General features: G+C 37.4%; 1 protein-coding gene across 3 annotated transcripts in view; it reads left to right on the forward strand.

Moving 5' to 3' along the window:
- LOC122332609 (oxysterol-binding protein 2-like) overlaps positions 1–23,992 on the forward strand; it is a 28,989-nt gene extending 4,997 nt beyond the window's left edge. The window contains exons 1-13 of one of the 3 annotated variants that reach the window (XM_043229954.1): positions 3,534–3,714; positions 11,362–11,612; positions 17,043–17,241; positions 17,374–17,497; positions 18,246–18,312; positions 18,830–18,982; positions 19,760–20,005; positions 20,514–20,634; positions 21,189–21,292; positions 21,585–21,680; positions 21,881–22,065; positions 22,874–23,094; positions 23,798–23,992. In XM_043229954.1, the coding sequence (XP_043085889.1) occupies positions 11,604–11,612; positions 17,043–17,241; positions 17,374–17,497; positions 18,246–18,312; positions 18,830–18,982; positions 19,760–20,005; positions 20,514–20,634; positions 21,189–21,292; positions 21,585–21,680; positions 21,881–22,065; positions 22,874–23,094; positions 23,798–23,940 (1,668 nt within the window). In that variant the 5' untranslated portion in view covers positions 3,534–3,714; positions 11,362–11,603 and the 3' untranslated portion in view covers positions 23,941–23,992. Of the gene's footprint in view, positions 1–3,533; positions 3,715–11,361; positions 11,613–13,680; positions 13,821–17,042; positions 17,242–17,373; positions 17,498–18,245; positions 18,313–18,829; positions 18,983–19,759; positions 20,006–20,513; positions 20,635–21,188; positions 21,293–21,584; positions 21,681–21,880; positions 22,066–22,873; positions 23,095–23,797 lie in introns of those variants that run through there. The other 2 variants (XM_043229955.1, XM_043229956.1) reach the window with 2 other exon arrangements.
- The last annotated feature ends 1,329 nt before the right edge of the window (positions 23,993–25,321 follow it).

Consider the following 25,321-nt stretch of genomic DNA (forward strand, 5'->3'; position numbering starts at 1 on the left):
ATTAACTCAGCACTTCTTTAATTGTTAAACACCGTGGTACTATTTGAGAGTTCATGCTTTGGCACGTATCCTGTCCTCCAGTGGATTTTTCCTTCTCCTGGGTTTTAAATATAGACTCTCCTTTTATATCTTTCAGATCTGTATTTCCTCTGGAACTAATTTCTACCCATCCATCTCTCTCTCGCTTTGAGCTTTGCTTGGGTTTTTGTGTTAAAGTAGTTATTTGCAGGACATATTTAGCTGCTTTACTGATCGATCTGCCATAATAGCAGCCTGGAGACATCCTGCAAGAGTACTGGCTATGTGCTGCTCTGATGTCCTTTTTGCTAAAATGCAATTTCCGATGAGATAATTTATAGTTCAGCTTCATCTTATACATGAGGGCTTATTTGAGCTTCGTGACCGTGGTACTTGAATAAGAGACTTTTTTGGTTATCCAAAATGTCAAATTGCATGCGAGAGTTGGACATTGGGTTTGCTTTAGATGGAAGAATCTAATGATGGAATCTAAAAATGTGGTCAGAAGATCATGTATTAATTGCAACAGGCCTATCTCTGGTGTGCCTTCTGCCCTTCATTCTCTTCATCTGGTACATTTTTTTTATTTCTGTTGCCAATTATCAGACTGAGTCACTGTCGCCGTTAGTCTTCAGCACAGTGCAAGTAAGTGCTTGCTTGAAACGGCTGCGTAGGGGGAAGGTGAAAAAGTCTTCTATTTTTCAGCATGGAATTAAAAAAAATATCATTTGATTTGGGGCTAATATGGCTAAAAAAGAGCAGGCGCGCAAACATGTCAGAAGTTTTCAATTATAATTGCCTGGATTATTGGACTATTGTGTGTGTGCTTTTAGTATGTATCTAGTGTGTGCTCTGGCATCCATGTTAATTTGTACTTGTCAGTGTAGATAAACTGAACGGATCTTGATAGATTCCACGTATGTTCACACACATTACTCAAGGTGACCTTGGAGTGCAGCAATAATATAATCGTGTGTTGCGCAGTGGCAGGTAATTCTTCTGGTGCGTGGTTGTTAAAACACACCAGTGACCTTGCCCTGCTTTAAACATTCAGAGCGTTGCAGTGGACACAGAGCACTACTGGGACTGCAGAGAGAGAGAGAGAGAGAGAGTATGTGTGTGTGTTTCTTTCATTCTAAATTATAATATAATTTACAATAATTTAAGGAGAAAAATCTAAATCTGTTGCTCAAGTCCAAATAGTCTTGTTGATTAATATATTAATAGAGAGCCAGTACCAGAAAAAAGAATCATAATAAATTAGGCCTTCACATATTTATGCTGGTTCTAGCTCGATTAATGTTTAGTTTCACCTACTTTGACACCTGCCGAACATCATCAAATTATATAAATTAAAAATTATAACATTGTTTATTATGAAATGGTCTATTAATGCTAATGAATAATAAATTCAGATTCAAAATAATTTGTCGCAAACCGGTGTATCATAGTCATATACAGATGGCAGATATAAATAATAAGGCTTTCAATCGATTAAAATATTTAATCTACCAAGACTTAACTCGTGATTAATCACAATTTAATCACAAATTATTATCTTTTCTAAATACTCTTTTCAAGTATTTAATACTCTAACTGACATGGGCATGGACAGATATCTGTTTATTATTAGTGAAACCATAGCTAACATAGAGCATGAAGACTGGACATGTTTCAAATGTCATAGATGTCTTTCAGAGAACTTGTTCATGTCTATTACACATAAAAAAAGAACTTAGAAATACCAGGTTCCCATTACTTCACTTTATTTGCACTTAGACAAGCCTGTTTACGTTTTCATACTACAGGGCAGCTTACTTCTTCTTACCATTCAAAATGTACATTTATTATTTATTGTTACATTTGTTTCCCTCTCTGTGCCCTCATATACTATTTTGATGCAGCTAAATCCCTAATAAAACAGTTTTTGATTTGCTATTTTTTTCATTGATATTGTTTCTGTCGTCAAACAGCAAAATATAGTCATGATAGTCATGACCCATTAGGACTACGTAACAAGCTCTACCTTTTAAAATGTTAATCTGCAGAAAATTCTCAATCTCAAATAGCTCACACATAAGATAAAGACAATAGCAGTGCTAGGATTTCGGTTGTACTTCAAAATTAGAGAAGCAACATAATATCATTTTTTAAAGCAGCACTATGTAACTTTTGGTGCAGAACTGCCCACAGCAGTTAATTAACAGAAGCTCCTTCTACTTCTCTAAGTTTATCTCAATGGCATATACTCAATGTATTAAGTATCGCATAAGTGTATGGTAGTGATTTGGGATAAGACAAAAACACTGTTTGATAGATGATTTCACTGACTTGCTCATTATATATATTTTGCTAAATATCGCTAAATATCGAAAAGTCACTAAGTTGACAACACTGACAGCATCTTCATCCATTTCTCCAACCACTTGCTAGGCGTTTGAGGTGGAGAATTGAGAATTTTGAAAATGCTGCAACTCCGGGATTGTGTTTCAGTGTAAACCGAGCAAAACAGAGACGAAAATGCTACTGTGAAAACAGGAATTGTTTTAATTCTAAAACACCATTTTAAAACGAAAATGCGCTATTGTAAATGGGGCCTAATTAAAATAACACCAAATTTAGTCATAATTTATGTGAAAATTATATGCAAAACATATTTACACTATTAACATTACAATAGTATTGTATAGAATTATTATTTTATTCTTTATTTAGATTATTTTAGTTTAAAAAAAGAATGATTCACATACTTACAACGTCTCAAAATTGACTGTTACAGTGTGTTACTGAAATTCTTAGCGTAGCAAAAATGAAACCAGGTTTCCTAAAGCTAGTCTAATATGACCTTTATGTTACAAAAAGAAGAAAAGAAAAGTCTGAAATTTGTTCAGTTTTACTAAAAATCAACCCTGGGGCCTTAAAAGTTGCTGTAATTGAAGAAACATATTTCATTATTAAACTCAGGATAGCCTTTGCAAGAGCTGTGCGTGTGTGTGTATGTTAAAGCAAGGACAGAAGGTGTGTTCAGCGGTCTATACCAGTCAAGACAGCAGTGTACTGCAGACTACTGTATCCCTCCCTCTCTCCCCCCCTCCCTCCCTCGCTCTGTCCTACTCTACCCTGCATTAAGCTTTGCACGAGGAGAAGAATGCCAATATGCTGCGCTATCGGAGTGTGTGCGTACACGTTCTGAAGGTTAGGCGGGATAGCGAGGATGTGAAATCAAGGCCGGTAAGGTCTATAATTGCGCTGGCTCTAGAGAGAAGTGTTTGCTCCTTTGCAGCATGACAGCAAGCGCGTGTGCATGCGCACGCGTGTGTGATGCCGGATGAGAAGACTCAGCAGTGTGGCCGCTTCCCCCTGCACTCAGCCAGCTGATATAGTAGCCCGGCATACTTCCTGTGAAGCGGTTGGTTGCGTAAGTGTATGCGAGCGCGTGAGGAGCGGAGAGGAGGGAAAGAGGAGCGGGTGGAATGAAGAGTGGAGCATGCTGGGGGCCAGGAACTGTGCGCTCCTTCTGCAGCTCGGGCTGCCTGAGCCGCTTCAGCCAGGGTCAGTGCGCTCCCGCCGGAGGAAGAGGAGGAAGAGATGACACTTCCTCATCTTTATCGCACGCTCCTGCTCCTCTCGCTCTCGTACGGGCCCCGACTCGCTCCTCTTCGTTCTGTCATCTCCTGAACCTCACCTGCCTCAGAGGTAGGATATGACTGATGCTAAAACTCTGGCTGTGTTCTGCTTTGATCAATGTCTGTGATTTGTGATCTCCTGGGCTTCTTGCAAGGAAGTGTAAGGTCAGCAGATCCTCTCCCAGCCTCATTTTGGTGTCCAGAGGTTGATTGACGTGTCCAAGCACACTGTAACGCCCATAGCTGTGGAGCTGGACTCTCTCTGAATCGCTCTTCGAATTGTAGTTGTGCGTTAAATGCTGCTGTCAGTATTGTGACTTGTGAATAAGCTCTTCTTCGGTACAGGACAGGTATTCTGTCATGGCGTCAAATTGTAGGCCAACCCAGCTAGTTGTCTTTGGGAGTTTGTAAAAGATAGATGTACAAAAAAATACGGTTTGTGGTTAACATTGCTAGAATTACACGTTATGTTGTACCAAAAAAGACTGCTGTCATATATCAGGCATGAATTTTGAAACTTTAGATACATAAGTTGATACAAAATACCAAACTACAGTATTAAAACATTTAAAACATTTTGTTTCTTTTTTCATTGTAATTATATTATGAAATGTCATTTGCAGAATACATCGACAAACAGAAAGTTTAAAAAGTAATTCATTATAAATGTAGCATTATAAATGGTTTTACTGTAAATTATGATTATTTGAATGAACCCTTGCTAGGTAGAAGCCTTTTAAACAGTAGTACGGTCTACAACTACCCAAGCGTGGGAAAGTTTGTGCTTCTTCATTGTATGTAATGATGTTACATGCTTCATTCAGCAGTTTATTGCGAATATAATAAAGAACCAATAACTGCAATTGTTTCATTTTTGTCTGGCCTTCTCAGATATCCATTGTCCCTGTGTTTTTACCAATGTGAGTCTGATCTGGTTTTTTGTTTTTATTGTTGCATTCCATAAATGGTATACTGCAGAGGTTGTACTTAGTATGTGATAGATTATAGATTGGTATGATGTGGTCTTATGTTACAGGGCATGGAGTGTCACGACCCTTTAGTTGCAGGAGAGAGATCAATGAAAGAATTCCTGAGCTCCTCATACAGCAGTGTGTGACCTTCAACAGAATGTGATATGAGATGTAGATGAAACTATGGGGTAATAACAATGTTAAGTGGTCTCATATGCTGTAGGTCAATCTGGTTATTGAGGAAACAGGAAAATCTACTTACAAATAACTTTAAAGTATGAGAAAATGTTTTCAAATGGAAAATTTTGACACTTCAGCTTTAAAGGGATGGTTCTGGTGTTTTCAGAAATTAAAGTAAGTATTGTTTGGTTACCAATGTTCTTCAAAGTTTCTTCTTTTGTCATCATATAGAATGATGACAGAATTGTTATAACCTTTATCGATCCTTCACTTTAAATGGACAATTCAGCAGATTTTTCATGGAGGGATTTTGTCACTTTTGACACAATTTTTGACAAAAGGGAGTATCTGGGCCATTTTTCCTGATTTTAGTGGTCAAAATTTTAGTGGTAGCTTTTTTAAAATAGTATTTTACCTTTCTCTCTCTCTCTGGTCATTTATTGCAGCAAGCAGAATGAACGAGCTGAGGAGCTGCTTTCTCTTAACACCACAAAAACAGTTAACCTATCCTATCAAAATAAACATGTAACATATAAAAAAGGTGCACCGATGCAAGTTTCCCGCCAGTCCTGTGTAAACTATGGCACGCAAAGTTTATTTATTTGTTTATTTATTTCAATATTGTGAAATGGCCGAGTGTGAGAAAACAACTGAGTCTCAGTCTAGTCTTCTCAATCTTGGCAATGTCATGTAATAATGGACTATTTCACATACAGAGATGAAGGAGAAGATGATGACATTGCTAAAGAGGAGGAGTCTGATGACAGGCTGTTATATGCACAGGTGCTTTGCGCTCTCTTGAGGTACACTATTTGTGGTATATAAACAAACATGGGTTCAAAAGTTCAGAGACTATGCAGAAAACTGTCCTTTTTAGGGCAACGTTATAGTCTGTGTAATGATGCAGTATAGCGCTCTCGTGAAAGTAAAACTTGTGAAAGTGAAACCCGTCCCAATTTAAACCCATTTTTTTCAAAATTCCCTTCATGAAAATCCTAGCTATTAGCCAACTTCAGATCACCATAACTTTTGTTACGGTCAAGCTATGGACAAAAGAAAAAGTTTACTCATGATATCACAATCTAAAAAATCCACTTAAGACATTATTGCATAATTAAGTTTTTTATCTGTGAGTGTAAATACAGCTCTGAGAATGTGTGATTTGTTTCTCATTGACAGTTATCAGAGCGATGATCTTTGCTCTGATTTTGAACTGAAAATGAAGCACTTGTCTCCTCTATGTCCTCCACACAAAAATCAATAATCCAGTTATACAGCAGTCTGTTTATTTAGTCAATAACCTTCATATGTTTTAGAAAACACCACATGTCAGCTTTTTAAGCTATGAATACATTCTCATTTTTCTCTCTGTTGTAAGTTGAATGTGAGATCAGTATGTTGAGACAGTTTTACAGTATGACAAATCAGTTATGCAAGTTTGTGTTTAGATTGGATTAAAAAATGCATCGATACTCTAATCAAAACATCTTGTGCACTTACTCTTGAAAAAATTTAAGTATTTTCAAAAGTTGCTTTTAAAAAGAGTCATTTCAGCTACACTGTAACAAAAATATCTTACCATATTTTTAGCTATTTTCTAGTTAATGTGCAGGACTTCTTTGGTTGTTTATGAATTTACATGCAAGCTGGGATGATACTCATTTCAGCATGTGATTCATGAGTTTAGTAAGTTTAACCGAACCAAAACCAAATCATTTTACTCCGCAAATTATTTCAGAACATCAAAATTCTGTTAGAAGCATGATGTAATGTCATTGTTGTTGTGTCATTAAACCCTGCAAGTTCATTGCAACTCTAATTATAGCTGTGTTAGTGACCATTAACACCTTAATACTCAGTTTAGACATCTTATAGTGAAAAGTAGTAATTTACAATGAGAATGCCTGTGATTTAGTTAACTGTTGACTTGTCATTATACGACAACAAGTACTGTTGATCTCCAGCAGTGGTGCCAGTCCTTATATAAAGTGTCACATCAATCACCACACTTTGAAATCAAGTTACCTTTCATTCATTCATATCATTCAAGGATTTTCTTACCTAACCTAGCTTGGTGTGAAACCCTGTTTTTAATTTTTTTTTTTTTTTTTAATTTCAGACGCACATAAGATTTGCTAGCTCTTGATTTGTGTCCTAACAGGACCTAATTTGTAAATTCTGTGTGGTGACTGAAAGTAGAAATGACAGTGATTATTCAGAGCCCTTAATCAGGTTTACCGATTTGTCGATCAAGATATGGCTGAGACTGTCTAGTGTCAGTTTCTTATTATCCTTAATGGATCTGATACCACTTGAGAGATGTTGAGTCTTGCTAGCAGAACAGCAGCGAGAAAAAAAAAAACATGCCAGCACCTGTTTTTCTCAGTACATTTAAACGTGCATTTATGCGTTTAGCAGATTCTTTTATCCAAAACAATAAAATTATGTAGATTACGTAGCACTGCAATGAGCAGAATGCCATGTTCCGTCTGTTCCAACCCAGAGCCTATCAAACAAACGCATTAAAACTACAGTATGCCTCCCTGAGAGATACATAGAGGAGGAAAGATTGGCTTGTCACCACTGATTCTGACAAACTCTCCAGATGCATGATTGAGAGTATTCTTAACAACTGCATCACTTGCCTGCTACAGAAACTCTTCTGTATTTTAATGCCACGGAACTGCAGAAGGTGATAAGGATGACGTAATCCATCACAGCACACAGCATCTATGACATATATTTAGATAGATGACTTAAGATGACCGGGTCGTTCTTAAAAGACCGTAGGCATCCCAGTCATTATCTTTACAATCTGAGAAACAGATGTGCATGTTAGGATGTTGTTTTCATTCTGTTCAACAGTATTATGAACATTATAGGTTATTTTTAAGCAACGTCTTATTGGCTTATAGTGTTATACATTTATTATTCATATATCTATTTTGAAACTTAGCACCTATTGTATGCCATTATACTGCCTTAGTCGTTGTCTGTTACCTTCTAATAACTGCTCATTTCAAGCAGACTGGCATTATCTCTAGATTTCTGAGTTAATGAAGATGCTGTGGAGGTGATATGCATTAGTTTTATATGTTTGATAGACTCTAGCTAGAGACGATTAAACAGTGCCATCTGCTCATTGCAGTGCTACATAATCTATATCTGCATCATCATGTTTCATCTGCAGCCTGTCCACCTGATCTGGCTGCTCAGGTGTTGATGTCTTCTGCCTTGTGCAGCTTGTATCCCTCAAGTAGATGAAAGCTGGTGAGATTGCATCCATAGATCATATATAAATAACTGTAAATAATCATACAAGTTGATACACACTTGATGTGCTTTCTAAAGAGATTTGGCAGTTAGGAAATTCTGCTTTGACATGCACTTTGTATGATTTTTTTTTATGCATTGGAGCGAGAGTCTAGTGGCATTCAGTTTTTATAGTAAATTATAATCTATAATTTATAGAGGTATAGTCTTTCCCACATCACTTACTGTGTAATAATGACAAAATAAGCAGGGAAACAAACAAAAATGTATTTCAAGGCGAGCTTTGCTACCATAGGAGACTCTACTCATTTTAGCCATATTCTGTTTGCAACCTCACAGTGACAGAGCTGACATGGTTTATTTCACCTTCTTATAAATTCTATTTAATCTTTTGAGTAAAACTCGAAAACTGTTTTAAATCCTACATGAATGTGAACTATTGCTGGCGGTGGCATTACTACAGTAAATCTGGATGTATGAAACCAGCTTATACATTTATTAATTCGTGAGTTATTCCTTTGTCAGATTTATGACCACATTATTGCAGACTGGTAGGTTGTGCTTCTTGACATATTCACTATACATCATACTTAGTTTAATGTTCCTATTTCAGGCTTACAGCTGAGCTCAGGAAAATGTATGGTCAAAAGGTTGTAGAAAATATGATGTGCAAACATACATATGGGGTTCTGCTAAAGTCTGATTTGATGTAATAGTTATTCTATCATCCGATGTTAAGCTGATTTTAGATTGTAAACAGGTCAGACAGTGGCAGAAAAATATGCATGTGTTTCCATTTAATATTTACTACTACTTTCCCTGTATTGTTACTCTGTAAATAGATTTTTGTGTGTGCAATTTGATGACTGTGATATATATTTAGAAACAGATCTCAACTGACTGGTGCCTTGCAGCAGGTTGTAAGCCTGTAAGTGTTATAAAACAGCAAGCCACCGTGTCCTTCTGTCAAACAGTTCCCATACTGAGAAGCTGCTGTGGAAATTAGCTGTAATCTCCAGTACACAGCAGTTTTACCCTATACCAGCTGCACATTACCCTCAGACCTTCATCAGCAGCTCTTCTAAAGCTGAAAGGTGACAGGGTGAAAACTACTCTTAATGTAAAGCTGAAACACTAGTGTGCTAAATTAGTATCTAAAATAATATACAACAATGACATACAGTAATGGATATTTTATTTACAGTACACACATACACACACACACACACACACACACATATATATATATATGTGTATATATATATATATATATATATATATATATATATATATATATATATATATATATATATATATATATATATGCATGATCCAGATATTACACTCACACAATCGAATTTGCATACTGTGTGCAAGTGAAACCTATACACTGCGTGCAAATCACTTAGTATGGTAATATGCATATTCTTCTGTCAGCATTCACCCAGCTGACAAATATGTGATGTATGTGAAGAGTCAGCCAGTGTGAGCGTGTCTGTATGTTAGTGGCTAATGGAACTAGAGAAAAGAAGAAGCTCTAGAAATGGACTATTCGATTGAGCGTTTTCCCCATGTCTTCGTTTAGACCCTCAATTCTGTTGCTGTTTAGATTAAAATAGTCAATAACTGTCTCAAGGCCAGTGGCTGATCTGGCATCCAGCAGAACAACAATGAACCAAGAAGTAGAAGAGACCTTTTTAATGCAAAATAATTGTCTGGTATTAAGTCATAGAAGATATTCATTTAGATAGCGTGTAACTAAACTTTCTACAAGAAGTGCCCTAAAGGGACTCTTACTCTTCCTCCTCCTCAATGTTTTCTGTCTGCCTATGTTGTTGTCGAGTCATGAGAAGGTTAATGTGTTCAGTCTCTGAACAGTTTGCTGACGGCTGCTCTGCTCTGTGCTGAGGAGGAACAAACACAGTCAAATCAATCTCACCCTTACCCTGCTCTGCCGCTCTGAATGAGGATGCCATGTCCTCTTTTCTCACACGCTCTATGCCACATCTTTTTTTTCCCAGTTTTTCTTTTGTTCGAACGACAGATGAGCGACACCGTTCTTTCTTTGAGAAATTGTCTTCTAGGTACATTGTGATGTAATAAACGTGTCTGTGTGTCTGTGTGTCATTGAATCTACGTGGCATGATCCTGTTTTCTCCATTTGCTAAAAATGTATGCCTCTTGTGTCATTGGAAGGGAGCCATTGTGTGTGTGAGGGTGTCCACACATGCCAATGAGCTTTAAAGAGTGCAGCTGTGGAACAGTGCATAGGGGAACACAATTCGGCATTCAAATTATTTATCAAATTATTGTAGCCTAGTGATGCTAGTGACCAGTAAAGTAAAGGTACTTTATTTAGTTTTTTTGGCTCTTTTTTTAAACTGGCAACTATTGAAATGAATGCAGCATCAGATAAAAGTGTACACTCCTCAAAGGAATAACTTGGAATAAAGATATGGAGGTGTTTTGCGATAGCCATGTCTATTTCCAGACCTCAATACATTTTAATTTTTGGGGGAAAACTTGCATGCCAAATAAATATTGTGTGCATTCTCCAGTAGTGAGGATGGCATCATTTTGTAGGCCATCAGTGTTAGTATTGCATTGGTTTTACGTTTTTAGGATTTATCAGTTGGCTTTATCGATTATTGTGGAAATTGAAGCATGAGTACAATCAGCAGACAAAACAGTCTGATGTTAGGCAATAAACAAACTACATCACTTCAGTGTCACCAACCTTTATGTAGTAGAAAACTGAGCTTGTGCTAAACACAGACCTTTTTTTTAGACATTTAAAAAAAAAAACATTGATTGTGGACAATGGAACCAGAGGTTCCCAAATGCTGACTAACAATTGACAAAACGTTTTTGGTCAAAATACTAATTTCTTTTGGTGTAAAACGTGGAAGTGATAGACCTATTTGTTTGTGCTTCTTTAGTCCAGAATCTACATATCAACAGATGAGTCTTGCCAGTGTGTTCTCCAGTATGGCTTAATTAGGAAGCCCATTTTTATCTGAGACTTCTAGGTTTCTTAACAGGTAACATTTTGTGTGTAGTCACTATGTATTAAAGCGCTCCACCATCTGTGCATGTGTGCTCTGTTTGCATAAGTGGTAATATTAACTGGGTGCCTGCTGTTAGGGTCTGTAAAATCAGCATTAATTAATGAGGGAGATTAGGAGGAGCTGTGGTCTAAAAAACAGCTGGAAAACACATTGCGGGGACATAAGACGGTTTTTTAAAGCATCATGTACTCCCTTAACTTGTGTTCTGTGTCTCTCTCTGTATAGATGACTCTGCGGACGAGGAGCCCACCTCTCAGTCAGACCACAGCGAGATCCAGGGCACTCTCAAGACTCTGGCCAGTAAGTTGGATGACTTGAGCACATGCAATGACTTGATAGCCAAGCACGGAGCAGCGCTGCAGCGGTCTCTGAGTGAACTCGAGACCTTACGTGTGCCTCTGGAGGGAGGAGAGAAAATCAAAGCTGTCAACGAGAGAGCCACTCTCTTTCGCATCACCTCCAATGCTATGATCAATGTAAGTAGAACAGATTTTCTGTTTTTACAGTATTTGAGTTGGATCAGGTTTCAATTATAATGAAAAAATAATGATTTTTGATCTAAGCCTTGGTACGTATCTTACTTAAAAAAACAACAACAAAAAAAACGAACGGTAGTATATGTTATTGAAATGTGTGTAATAACAATGTAACAATTGATAAGATCACTTTGATTTTAAAAACATTTCATTCTTGGAGCTGGAGGGTTTGTCCCTTTTTTATGAAATAATGAGTCTCAGCACTGTATGAATTTGTTCAAATTAACATCTGGTTGTATTTATTGTCTTTAATCATCTTTACAGTGTTTTCCTCTGTTCTTAGTGCTACAGTCAATATGAATGAACAATGTTTAGAAATAATGGCTGAAAAGATTATTCAGTGTCGCTCTAGAGGCAAATGTTGTTGCAGATATCTGGATCAAAGATGATTTTTTTTTTTTTTTTTTTTTTGTCTGTAATCAGTGTAGGTACATCCTCCACTGACATGATCAATAGAGGTCTAGGAATAGCTCTCGGTTTTGCGGATGTCCTCTGTGTCTTTGATCAAATTAAATCACATTCTGGATAGGTATCACTACTCACAGTCAAGGAAGTCAATATTAGAGGTGATTTTGTCTTGTGTGTTCCATTTCAACTTTGACAGACTGAATTCATCTATCTTAGGTGAATGTAATTTCATGCTGTTTATTTGGATTTATGTGGATTTCGCGAAAGGATTTTGAACAAATATACATTTGTTAGTCTTTCACAGCCAGGTAACATTACAGGTAATTTATTCAGGCAAAACAGTGACCACTTTGACAGAAAGTAAAATGAGCAACCAAATTTTCGAAACCCTTTTAAAGTAGTCATTATTTTTAAATAAAATAATATTTATTAATAAACAGAGTAAGATTGCAAATGTCCATGCACATTTATTTGCTGTAAAATGTGTGATTATGTTCATTTTTAGGTGCAATATTGATAAGTTGCTTCACAAATGCCGTAGATAAAAAGTGGTTGCACTGAAGAAAAGTTTAGAAACAACTGATATAGAGCAAACTATCTCAACATGTACACCTAATTATCTGTGTTTAGATTTATGTTCACTATAAGAATCCAAGAGTTCACCAATGTGTTATAGCCTAATAACCTTTCCATCTGTTTCCTCACTTCTTGAGATTAGCTTGAATCATTAGCCCTGCAGACAGCAGTCAGGTCCTTTGAGTGATGTAACGCTCCACTAGATCTACATGCTATAACACTTTCATTAGCGGGTTAGTTGTGTGGACTCTTCTATGGTCTTCTTTCTTTTGTCTCTAAAATGATTAATAGCTAGCTGAACAGAAACACACATGCATAATGAAAAGTGCTGAACAGCACTGTGAGGTCTAACTCATTAAAACACTTAGACAGACTCAGCCGCAGCACTTTTAATGAGACAAAGAGGGAAACCATTCTGATGTTTGTGTGTGGTCTGATGGACAAACAGATGATATGTTTAATAATATGCTTCCATATTTGAAACAAGGAGATAGAAGAGATGTTATGTGAATGCAGTCGTGCTCTGAAGTGATTAGAGTGAATACTGGGAAAATAGAACACTTTCCTACTGCTTGTTATTAAATTTGTGACATTTTAAATCAAACATTTCTAATACAAAACAATTCGCTTGTATTCCCTTAAACTAAAAGAGAAAGCATCTGTTTAAATCAAGGTGTATAATAGCTGGAAAAAGTAATTCAGGGAAAGTAAAAAGACACTTAAACCACATTTTAAATTTTTGAATCTATTTGCATTATTAAAAAAATAACAAACCTAATTTGTTTTGCGGTGACACTTACTTAAGTGTCCAAAGAGTGAAAATCTCTCTAGCTCCTAAATTTCACTAAATTCAGTGAATGAGTTTTACACACTAAATGAATCACATGGTTCTCCCTTCCCCTCAGCTACTTTAAATGGCATTTCTGGGATATGTGGATGTACGACACACATGCGTCTCTTTCCTCTAAGCTCTTCCTGAAGTCACGAGCAGTCTGGGGCCCAGGGCCTCACTCAGCAAAAAAAAAAGTGGAAGTTTGCATATGTTGAAGGTGAGGAGCTGTAGTTTCGTGAACGTGTGAGGAAGCCGCAGTCACATGCTAAGCGTAGCACAGAGGATCCTCTCTCACAGCAGAGCTCTGGACACTTAGTGCTGACCGGAGTCAGGTAAGGGCTGGTTTGTTGCTTTGTTTGTGGACTTTAAGGGCACAGAATGGAGAGACCTATACTGTTGCTTTTGAACTATGTTCTGTACAAGGTCTGAAATTAGCACCTGCAAAGTGGCAAATAAATTTAATTGAACCCATGACTTTGACATTGTACAGGATTTTTTTTTTTATTTTATCTTCCATTGGCGGATTTGGTAAAAGGTGGGTTAGCTTCTGTTAACTTTGTCAGTGTGGTTCCTGATAAATCTAGCAGACTGGGGTCAGTCAGATGAGTCGTGTCATTGTGCCTCCATATGAGACTAGCGAGATGGACAAAGAAACATTGATCAAGAGAGAGAAGAAGAAGAGAATACGGGCGCCCAGAGGCAGTGACAGTGTAAAAGACGTGATTGGTTGTGACTGCGAGCTGCCTTAGCAATTTTGTGGCTGTACTGTAGTCTCAGTTATTAACGTGATTGATGAGCTCTGATGAGAAAGATGCCCTCACAGAAACTGAGTTAGATTGCAGTGGTTATTTTTAGTAAAGCCTATGTGTGGCGTGGTTTATTATTCTTAATAATGAGCGAGAAACGTGATATTTGTCATACATTACACTATATGTAGTAACGAAATTGCTAGATTTTCAGGTTTCAGTGCTATGGAATTAAAACACGGTATACGTGATTTGAGATGAATAATGACACTGTATTGTCTAATGCAATTATAACTAAATGTATTCTTACCTAATTAAATAATTTTGCAGCATTGAAGCTGTTTCTTCTGTTCATTACAGAAAAGCTGCTTTAAAGCGATCTTTATTGTATAAAGCTCTACATAAATAAGTGTTACTTGACTATAAAAAGGAAAAATATCACCTGTTTCTCTTCAATAACAAAATGAAATAGAGAGCAAATGGAGAATAAAATAAAATTGATCATCTGAGCCAAATCTTATACTGTACAACGGCTGTGAACTCAAATATGTCTAATGAGGTTAAAAGGAGCAAAAACATTTTCCTATTGGTACAAGCATGTGACTGTTTTGTGTCCATGTTACTGACCAAGAGTAACCTCTTTTAGATGCTTGTATTACTCAATGCTGCTAATCTGAGACTCAACAAAAAAAAAAGCATGACTCAGCTCATAGACAGTCTGTATGTTTGCGTGTTTCTGAACGTGCACTGGCCATCAGATTTACTCTTTCACTTCCGCTTTGAGTTGAACCACTAGAACTACAACCCATGATCAGATCTTTTCAACATTTGTCGCACACTTGTCGAATATAATTTACATTAATTAACAATAAACTAAAAGTCTGCCAGGAGAGAAAACCAGAAAAAAGAGGAATACAGAAAGAGGATGGTATTTTCACTATCTCTTCCTGGACCAGAGCAGTAATGAGGAAACAGGTGAATTCATTTGTGGTACCTACAGCAGGAGGACAGATAAGATCCCTAGGGAACTGGGAGCCGGGATTATCGTGATGGAGATAGCGAGGGAAAACTGAGAGAGAATGAGAACGTGGAGGCAGCATTTGCTGAATACATTTTGAATAAAATTTTTATTTACAGCTTATGGTAATATATTTGCAACAGAAACAAATGGTATTTACATAACGTTTTAAAGGAATAGTTCACCCAAAAATAATATTTACAGCATATTTTACTCACCCCTGAACCATCCTAGGTGTATATGACTTTCAAGTAGCTTGGGCTTGGGCTGAGTAAGTTTAATTTTTGGTTAAGTTATTCCTTTATTCCTTTAAACTCCATATACAGTATATTACTGTAAAATATTTTAAAATTACCAATACACTGTATCTAGGTGTAAATCTCACACATCATGAATCACATAATCTTAAAGATTTTACATACAGTAAATGTGACTCCAGACCACAGAACCAGTTATAAGGATACATTTTTCAAAATTGACATTGGATAATATTTGGATATAGTTTTGATATAGACAGTTTTGATATATTTACAGAAGGAAATTTACAACATATCTTCATGGAGCATGATCTTTACTTAATGTCCTAATGATTTTTGACATAAAAGAAAAATCCAAAAATTTTGACCCATACAATGTATGTTTGGCTATTCCTATAAATACAGCCCTTTTATAGAGTTAAGACTGGTTTTATAGTTCAGGGTCACAAATAATGTCAACAACAAAATTATAAACATATATATTTAATAAGTTTTAGTTTAAAAAAAAATCTGTTTCTGTTGTTTTTTGAAAATGAATCATTAAAATATTTTAAATCCTTAAAAACCAAAGCAGTTTTTTGAACTACTGATGCAATCTGAATGTGTTAAAAAAAGTCTCATGAAGAGTATTCACAATTAGAAGCTCTGTAGTGAATGTGGTTACATCATCAAGTTTTAATTTATCAAAGGAACTTGGTTTGTTCCTCTGAGCCAAACAGGAATGATTGTTGATGTTTAACCTGTCCACTATCCAGTCAATAAAAAGCTCCTTTGACAAAACGCAAAGTGAAAGTTTTATTCACCCTTTTTTTTTCTCTTTAAACACAAAGTGAAAGTATTTGTGTGCATAAAAACAAACCCAAAACAGCAGATTTTCACAAGATGCACTTTGAACTCAGAACACAAAACTTTGTCATAACACAAACCAAAAGCAAGAACGAAACAGTATGGCATAAGTCACTGGAATTTAGGCAACTTCCTCGTAGAGTCAATTCTAACGGAGAGACCCGTTCCAGTGAAGAGGAGTACTGCTGAAGGCTTGGGTGTTATACCATGTAAATAATTATTTTATAGTTTGTGAAGATCATTTACACTATTCGTTTGCACTCAGTATATTTTTTGTTATTGTGTGTACAGTTTGTAAAAATCCTTTACGCAGAATTCATAGTTGTTTTCACTAATTGCTACACTGTTTATGATAAGATTAGAAAAAATATTTCTGTGAAAAAATGTCACTTTCGCTTCAGTAATCTTTCTATTTATTCCCTGAGATATATATTATCAGTAAATAAAGTAAACCTTTGTGCATTTGGCACCTTTATCCAGTGCGACTTGCATTGAAGGTATATTAAATCATTTCATGCATTTCTCCCAGGGAATTGAACCCATGCCCTAACACCATGCTCTTCTGTTTCATCTGCGACTGAGGTTGATCTTTAGGAGCAGAAGCAAGCATCCCTGGTCCGAATAGCATTTTTATTTTGTTCCTGAAGCTTCTGCGTATGTGTTGATGTTTTGTGTCTTCCTGCGCAGGCGTGTCGAGATTTCTTGGACCTGGCAGAGAGCCACAGCCGCAGATGGCAGCGAGTACTTCAGCATGAGCGAGAGCAGCGCACACACCTGGAGGAGACCATCGAGCAGCTAGCCAAGCAGCACAACAGCCTGGAACGAGCCTGGAGAGAGGCCCCCACGCACCCTGTCAACACGCCCGATACACCCACCACCGACACGGGTGAGACGTGCCACGTGATCATTCATAAATGAACATCATAGAAGTGAATGAGCTCAGTTATGAGACGTGGCATGATGGTAAACCAGCATGACAGTTGTAATTGTATGATTTTGACTACTTATTTGTACACAGGAGTGAGTGAAAGGCCCAGGAAAGAGGAAGCGAGTGATGAAGATGAGGATACAGAGTACTTTGATGCCATGGAAGACTCACCTGCTTTTATAACAGTGACTGCCACGGACCCCTCTCACCACAGGTCAGCTTCATCTCCACTTAACCCAAATATGAAAGTCATATATTTTTCAGCAACATTACGGTAAATCATTTATGACAGAATGTTTATTTTTTGAGGACAGGTAAAGAAACATGCAGGCGTTCTATTAATAATGAATTCAAAACACATGTCTTTAATTTAATTTCTACTACCTGCTGACAAACAGTACGCCAAAATCATTCATTTCCAATAGAGAGTAGTAAGGGAGCTGCATGGGGTTTCGACCACGTGAATATGCATCATTTTGAGGTCTGATTTATGCTTTGATTGCATTTACATATTAGAACTCATCCGTACGTGACCACCTGATCAAATGATTTGTATTTCAATAAAAAATTATGAGCATGAGGTGAAAATACTGAAAGTTTTGCACTAAAACGCAAGTTTTTAAAATAGTTTTTGGTAAAATAAGTGGTTATATGTCTGAAATAACTATTTTTTTAATTAATTGAATTTATAGAATATTCATTATATAATTTTATTAAAAAGCATTTATATTGAATAGCCCTAAAAATACTATGCTTTTAATTTAAAATGTATTGTGTGGATATATTCATGCATTCATTCATTACGGTTGTGAATAAGTTTCAGTTTTTTTATCTGGTGCCAGTAAGAGGCTCTTGTTCACTGGTTCACCTTTATTTCATGTCAAACACAATGTCACACCTTTATTCCGCTTATTTGTCTGCATCTCATCGTCTTACTGTCTCTCTCTTTCCTGTTTGTGCAGACGTTCTCAGAGTAATCTCAGTGGTGCTAGCGGAGGACAGCCCAGTGACTGGAACCAGGAAGACAATGTGAGTAAGACATGAAACAAGAGCTGAAAACAAAAGTTACGCAACAAAGGCACGACAAACACAATGCTAAGGCATTCTAAAATACAAAAAAATCATTTTATGCAAGGGCCTGAAATTTAAAGCTTTTTTTTATTAAACTAATGTGAAGTGGAAGCATTTTCATTAATGGCCTCAGACTTTTGGACCCCGCTGTATTTCTTGTGGCGTGAAGATCCAGTAGACTCAGCGTGACTGTGAATGTTTCCTCAGGCAGTCTGTGTTCATTACTGACTCTCACAGCTGTTGTTCATCTCAATTAACTGAATCTTAATTAACTGATATCTGCTCCCCTCGTTTCATCTTTTTCTCTGTGACTCACTTTCTGAGACAGATGGAGCATCAGTCGTCTGTCAATGTTTATGCGTTGCGTTCCTCAAGGGCACTCGGGCCCTTCAAATAATGTCTTTCAACATAAACACATTTCATAAATTTCAGATGTTTTGTTTAATACAAACACTCTTGTCTGTGTCTTTTTTAGTGTTCCGTGAGCAGTAATGATTTTTCAGGGAAAGAGCTGCAGCCTCACAGGAAGAGGCGGACCCAGATCCCAGAGAAGCCCAACTATTCGCTCAATCTGTGGAGCATAATGAAGAACTGCATCGGCAAAGAACTCTCTAAGATTCCAATGCCTGTAAGTGACATTGGAGATTAAAAAACTTAGAATCAGTGCATTGATGTTCTTTGAGGACATTAAGCGGAATGTGCTCAAATTATATATTATTTGCATGTACATTACTTTTTAAAAGTGTGGGGTCAGTACGTTTTTAAAAAGAAATGAATATTTTTATTATTCATGCAATAAATGTAAATAAAAATTACAGAAAAGACATACATGTGTAAAAAGATTTCTGTTTTACCTAATTTGAACAAGTATATCATCATTCTCACAAAACATTCAACATTGATAATAAATGTATCATGAGCACCAAATCAGCGTATTAGATCATGTGACACTGAAACTGAAGTAATGGTTGCTAAAAATCTTTTGAAGATGTGCCATCAAAGGAATAAATCACTTAAACCTAAAATATATGAAAACAGTTAGTTATTTTAATTTTAATATAATATTTTACAATACTACAATTTTACTGATCATGTAAATGGTGAGCATAATAGACTTCTTTTAAAAACATAAAAAAATGTTATCGACCCCAAACTTTGATTTACCGCTAATCAGGGATCCCGCTTTACTGACGAAATGCACATTAATATATTATACGATTTTTTGCCCAGCCCTATTTTAAAGTAACACAATTAGCTGGATGCTGTCCTTTTAATTCCAAAACTAATTTGCGGAATGGATCTGTGGTCAACAAGACTATTGCAGTATCTCCACATACTCAACAATATGCAGTAATAACGTGAATCGGGACACAAGCAAGGTCTCTTCCTCTCTCCGTGTGTCCAGGTGAACTTCAACGAGCCCCTGTCCATGCTGCAGCGCTTGACGGAGGACTTGGAGTACCACGAGCTGCTGGATAAGGCGGCACGCTGTGAGAACTCTCTGGAGCAGATGTGCCTGGTCGCAGCCTTCTCCGTCTCCTCGTACTCCACCACAGTGCACCGGACGGCCAAGCCCTTCAACCCTCTCCTGGGAGAGACCTACGAACTGGACCGTCTGGAAGAATTCGGCTACCGTTCCCTCTGTGAACAGGTCAGAGTCAAAAGGTCTACGGTAACATATGAGAGCATTTATATTCACCTCAGTAGTGGTTGTTTAGCTAGCACAGGGCACAATTTTCCACAATGTTTTCTCGTGCGATTATAGAGTTGAATTTGCAGCATCCAATACTCCACACGATCCTTCAGCATTTATTCTAGTATACTGATTTGGTGATGAAGAAACAGTTTTGCTGCCAAATTAATTGCTAGCAAATAAATAGCAGCATATAAATTAGGAATTTAGCAAGAGTGAAGAAATTAAGCAATGTCATTTATTGCAACGCGGCATCACAACATTTATTTTTAGGCACCTTCAACCATCACTGAAATGCTTCTCATAAAAGGTTCGGTGATCGGAGGGTAATGATGGTTGAAGGTGACTGTGAGAATGTCAAAATCACACATAGAAAGTGCACACGTCTGGATGAATAAAGATACAGCACCTCTTAGTGGCGAGTTTTATATTCTGCACTCGACTGATATTTGCCTGTATCTTTCAGGTCAGTCATCATCCGCCGGCAGCCGCCCATCATGTGATGTCACAGCGAGGCTGGACCCTGTGGCAGGAAATCACCATCGCTAGCAAGTTCCGTGGCAAATACCTCTCCATCATGCCTCTGGGTGAGTCTCCTCTCTTCTTTTGACCGTCTTACTAACTCACTATTTTTCATATAAACAAATGTGCACATATTTACTACGTTTTAAGCATTACACAATCTATAAACATTATTTATGCTCGTTTAATTTAGTGTCACAAAGAGGATTCATTCCGTATTTCACTCTTGACTTCAAGGGCCTCGTTTATAAAATGTTCAATTCGATCTTACAATCATTTCAGATATCTGGCGTTGCATAGAATGAACGACTGGAAAACGTGCATACGCGTGCATCTCTTTCAGATGTGAGATCTATGAATCACACATGATCTTGAACTTGTGCGCAAATGAATCGTTTCGGCCCTCTGCTTTGTAAACGACTCCTAATTAATATCATTAACATACAAAGTATCACCAATCATCATAATTTAGAACAGCGAACTGCAAGAGCAGTTTACTTGTTCACAAACCTGCAATACTCCAAAAATGCAAGTTTAGTTAAATGAGGCCCCACATGATTCGTATGTCATAATGTGCTAATGACACAGTAACACGCTGATTTTCTGTCTGTCTAATCAGGTGCGATCCACCTACAGTTTCATGCGAGTGGAAACCACTATGTGTGGCGTAAAGTCACCTCAACCGTGCACAACATCATTGTGGGCAAACTGTGGATTGATCAGGTTGAACTTCAGACATAAACACTAAAAATGAGGGGAAAAAAACAGTTAAACTATGCAGCCAATAAGACTGCTAATGGGATAAATCACCCCAAAATTAAAAATGTCATCCCCCTCATGTCACTGCAAACCTGTATTCTTTCATATTTTCATAATATTTTCTTCTAATGTGTTCAACATATAGAAGAATACAGGTCTGAAATGACATGATAGTGAGTAAATGAAAAAAACACTTTTTCTGTTGAATATCAAAAACACATACCTCCACTGATTCACATTTTCATATTTGTTGCAGTCAGGAGATATTGACATAGTCAACCACAGGACCAAAGAGACCTGTCAGCTCAAGTTCTCTCCGTACAGTTACTTTTCGAGGGAAGTCCCACGAAAGGTATGTTCTGAACTTAAATTGTCCCCGTCCTTTTTCCTGACCCTCTCGCTGTGATTCATGTGCGAGTTACGCTGACAGCAGATGTTTGTCATGGCTAAATCCTCTTTCTGTCCTGCTCTGCCTTCTCTCTGTCTCTTCATGCTTCTGTAGTTCAACCCCAGAGCTTGTTACCCTTGTTCTCCTTGTTCTTCCACTGTAAGGTCACAGGAGTGGTGAAGGACAGTGACTGCCAGGCTCACTACATCCTGTCAGGCACATGGGACGACAAGATGGAGAGCGCCAAGATTGTGCAGAGCAGCAGAGGAAGTAGCAGCTCTGAGGGCAAACAGAAGACTGTCTATCAGACGCTCACACCCAAACTGCTGTGGAAGAAATACCCTCTACCGTAAGACACGGCATTATTGTCAAACAATAAAGCACTGGCCTGCCTCCATATACTAAGTGAACTAACTACTGATATTTCAAAATGAACTTACCACCTTCCTACTGATCGACCAAACCACATGACCTGCAGAATGACACCCTAATCTGTCAACCAAACCATTACCAGAACAAATTAATCTTCCTATGGGACTAACTCGCTATAAGCAGCCTGCCTCCATTAAAACCAGACTAAATACCTTCCAAACTAAGTCTACAGTTAGTAAGTTTACAGTTATGTGGTAGTTACATTGGTAGCTACTTAACTGCCAAACAACTTGAAGACTAAACCTAATAGACTCATTACCAACAGACCAAACTAACTACATGCAGAGCCAACTATCTCTCGACTACCTACTAAAATAAATGCTCAACAAAAGATGCACTATGACATTACCTACCCTAAATCTAAAGGTAGTTAGACTAGTAGTTAGTGTGCTGGGTAAGTAGCTCATTATGTAGGTAACTGCTTACCTACTTACCTGCCAGACTATCTGCAGAAATACCGTAGTCAGCATGAATAAGTATATTCCCTTTAAAGCTTGATCAGTTCTGCAATTACTCTTTACTTAGAAGGCATATTAGGGTTGTTTGGAAACCTATTATCAAAGCAGATATGAAATATCATTATTGTATAGTCTAAACCACACCACCTTCTTCATTTCCTAGTTGCCTAATTAACTAAAGGTGGCCTTGCAGAACAAATGATTAATTTAGATTCTCTGATCATTTTTTCATTTGTTTCTCGTTCTCTTCTTCTCTCTATCTCTCAGAGAGAATGCTGAGAACATGTACTGTTTCTCCTCTCTGGCTTTGACCCTGAATGAGGAAGAGGAGGCTGTGTGTTGGACGGACAGCAGGCTCAGGCCGGACCAGCGGCTGATGGAAGCGGGACGCTGGGATGAGGCCAATGTAGAGAAACAGAGGCTGGAGGAAAAACAGAGAGCCACGAGGAGGAGGAGAGAGGCTGAGGCCTCAAAGGCCATCGATGAAGGTGAGCCTAACCGAGTCTTAAAATTTAATTCATGTGATATTCACTTTATTGGACTGTTTTATAAAATCAATATCACATTTGTAATCATTCATTTGGAGAAAAAAAACTAGTCTATGATGACTAAATGCATTGTCAATAAATACATATGATATAAATACAAAAGTCATATGGTAGCATATATTCTCATATCCTGAATTTTGGTCGGAAAAAATCTTCAAAGTTTCCTAATACAAGAACACAAGTTTTGTTTTGGTTTTATGACAACTTTTGATACACTTCAGATATTGACTACTGTAGACTAAATTTATTAATGTATAGTTTTTACTGGCAAAAGAAATTGCAATTAAGGATACATTTAAATTCATAGCATTTTAAAAGAAACGTTCACCCATATAAATGCAAATTCAGTCATCATTTGCTCATCCTCGAGTAATTCCAAACCTGTACTACTTTTTTTGTTCTGCTGAACACAAAGGAAGATATTTTGAAGTTTGATAACCAGGCAGTTTTGTGTCAGCATTGACTTTCATAGTAGGAAGAAAAAAATACTGTAGTAAGTCAATGGTGACCCAAAACAGCCTGTTTATGACACTATCAATTTCATACAGGTCTGAAACTACTCAAGGGTTAAACTTTCTAATATAAGAACTTACGAAAGGCTGGTGGAAGTGTACCCTGGTGATTTTATTGTTTTGCGTTACAGGACAAGACTTTGAAGGCTACATGCCACTGTGGTTCCACCAGAGGACGGATGAATTGACAGGAGAGACCATTTACGTTTATAAGGGGGGTTATTGGGAGGCAAAAGAAAGACAAGACTGGAATATGTGTCCCGATATCTTTTAAACAAGCAGACAAAGACAAAAGACGAATAACTCATCAGGGCCCTGGGACTGCAGAGGTAGTGGAGACAGGTCACGAACACCTGCGCTGTTTGATCTCTTAGAGTGTGTGTGTGTGTGTGTGTAAGTGTGTGTTTGCAGCCCAGTGACATATATCTTTGCCCGACTGCTAAAATGGGAGAACAGAAAAAAAGGTCACCTCAAAGACGAGCGTGTGGGAGAGATGCGCAGTTGAACTCTTCTAGCCAAGTGCCGCCCCAGTTTATCTTCCAAAGCAAATCAGGTTCTTTTTATTCAGTACAACCCCATCACAAATGCACTTTCCTCTCTGCCCAGCAATGTACACCAGACTTAGTCTTGTTTATAAAGAGATGATATCAAAGATGCTACACCCCCGTCCCATTCTGGCCTTGACAGCACATGAAGAAACTCACACATGAAGGAGAGACTTACTCGACTGCAACATTTCTGTGAATTGTCCGATTGTTCAGCTTGCACTTCTTTTAGTTTCATATCAGCATTACCATATTTGGGCAATTATTTGTATATCCCAGGAGCACAATCAGGCTCTTTTATTGGACACACAGCTGAAGACTTTCTTTCTGGCCCCGCCCACTTTGCATAGCAAATGACAGTTAAGATTCATCTCATGTCTTTAGTTAACAAATGAGCTTCAGGCATTGTGTCTGTTGTATTTGACAGTGCAGGTATTCGGACACAGACGTGTTTTACACCTATGAATTGTCATGCACATTAATTAGCTGCTTCCTGCATCGGCTCAGTGGAGCCCCCAGTGGTCATTATCATATTACTGTGACTGCCACAGTACAATGCATATCAATGCAATTAAAAATACCTTTTGTACAATCACGATACTTAATGAATGAATGAATGAACGATCAACTAATAAAAGTAAACAAGTCACCTGCTTTACTCACTCAAAGGACATAGCAAACAATCAAAGCAATGCAAAGTTTGATACTCAAAACACAAGCAAACGGCTTGCATTGTGTTCACAGCATGCTTGTATTTATTAGCAGTAGAGAAAGTGGATTAAAAGGGGATTGCTGTAGTCCATGTTACGTTATGGTGATAGAGACAAACATTGTAAATATTTAATATTTCAAATCTGAAATATTTATTTTATGTTTAGCAAGCTCTAAAGCAGTGGATAGACTTGACATCACTGCAGATCAGTTCTCACTTTATTTCTGATTGCTGTCAAAAATATAGAATTAGGCTGGAGGGCTTATTTTGCTCTCGCTAACGTATGAATTTTGTGATAACCATAATTATTACTATTACTATTATGAAGAAAAAGTAATGATGCCATGCCATCCTAATAAATGCAGTTTTTGGTAAAAACCTGAATTTGAAACCAAGAG

The sequence above is a fragment of the Puntigrus tetrazona genome, unplaced genomic scaffold, assembly GCF_018831695.1.
Source record: "Puntigrus tetrazona isolate hp1 unplaced genomic scaffold, ASM1883169v1 S000000128, whole genome shotgun sequence".
In the NCBI taxonomy this organism is placed as follows: domain Eukaryota; kingdom Metazoa; phylum Chordata; class Actinopteri; order Cypriniformes; family Cyprinidae; genus Puntigrus; species Puntigrus tetrazona.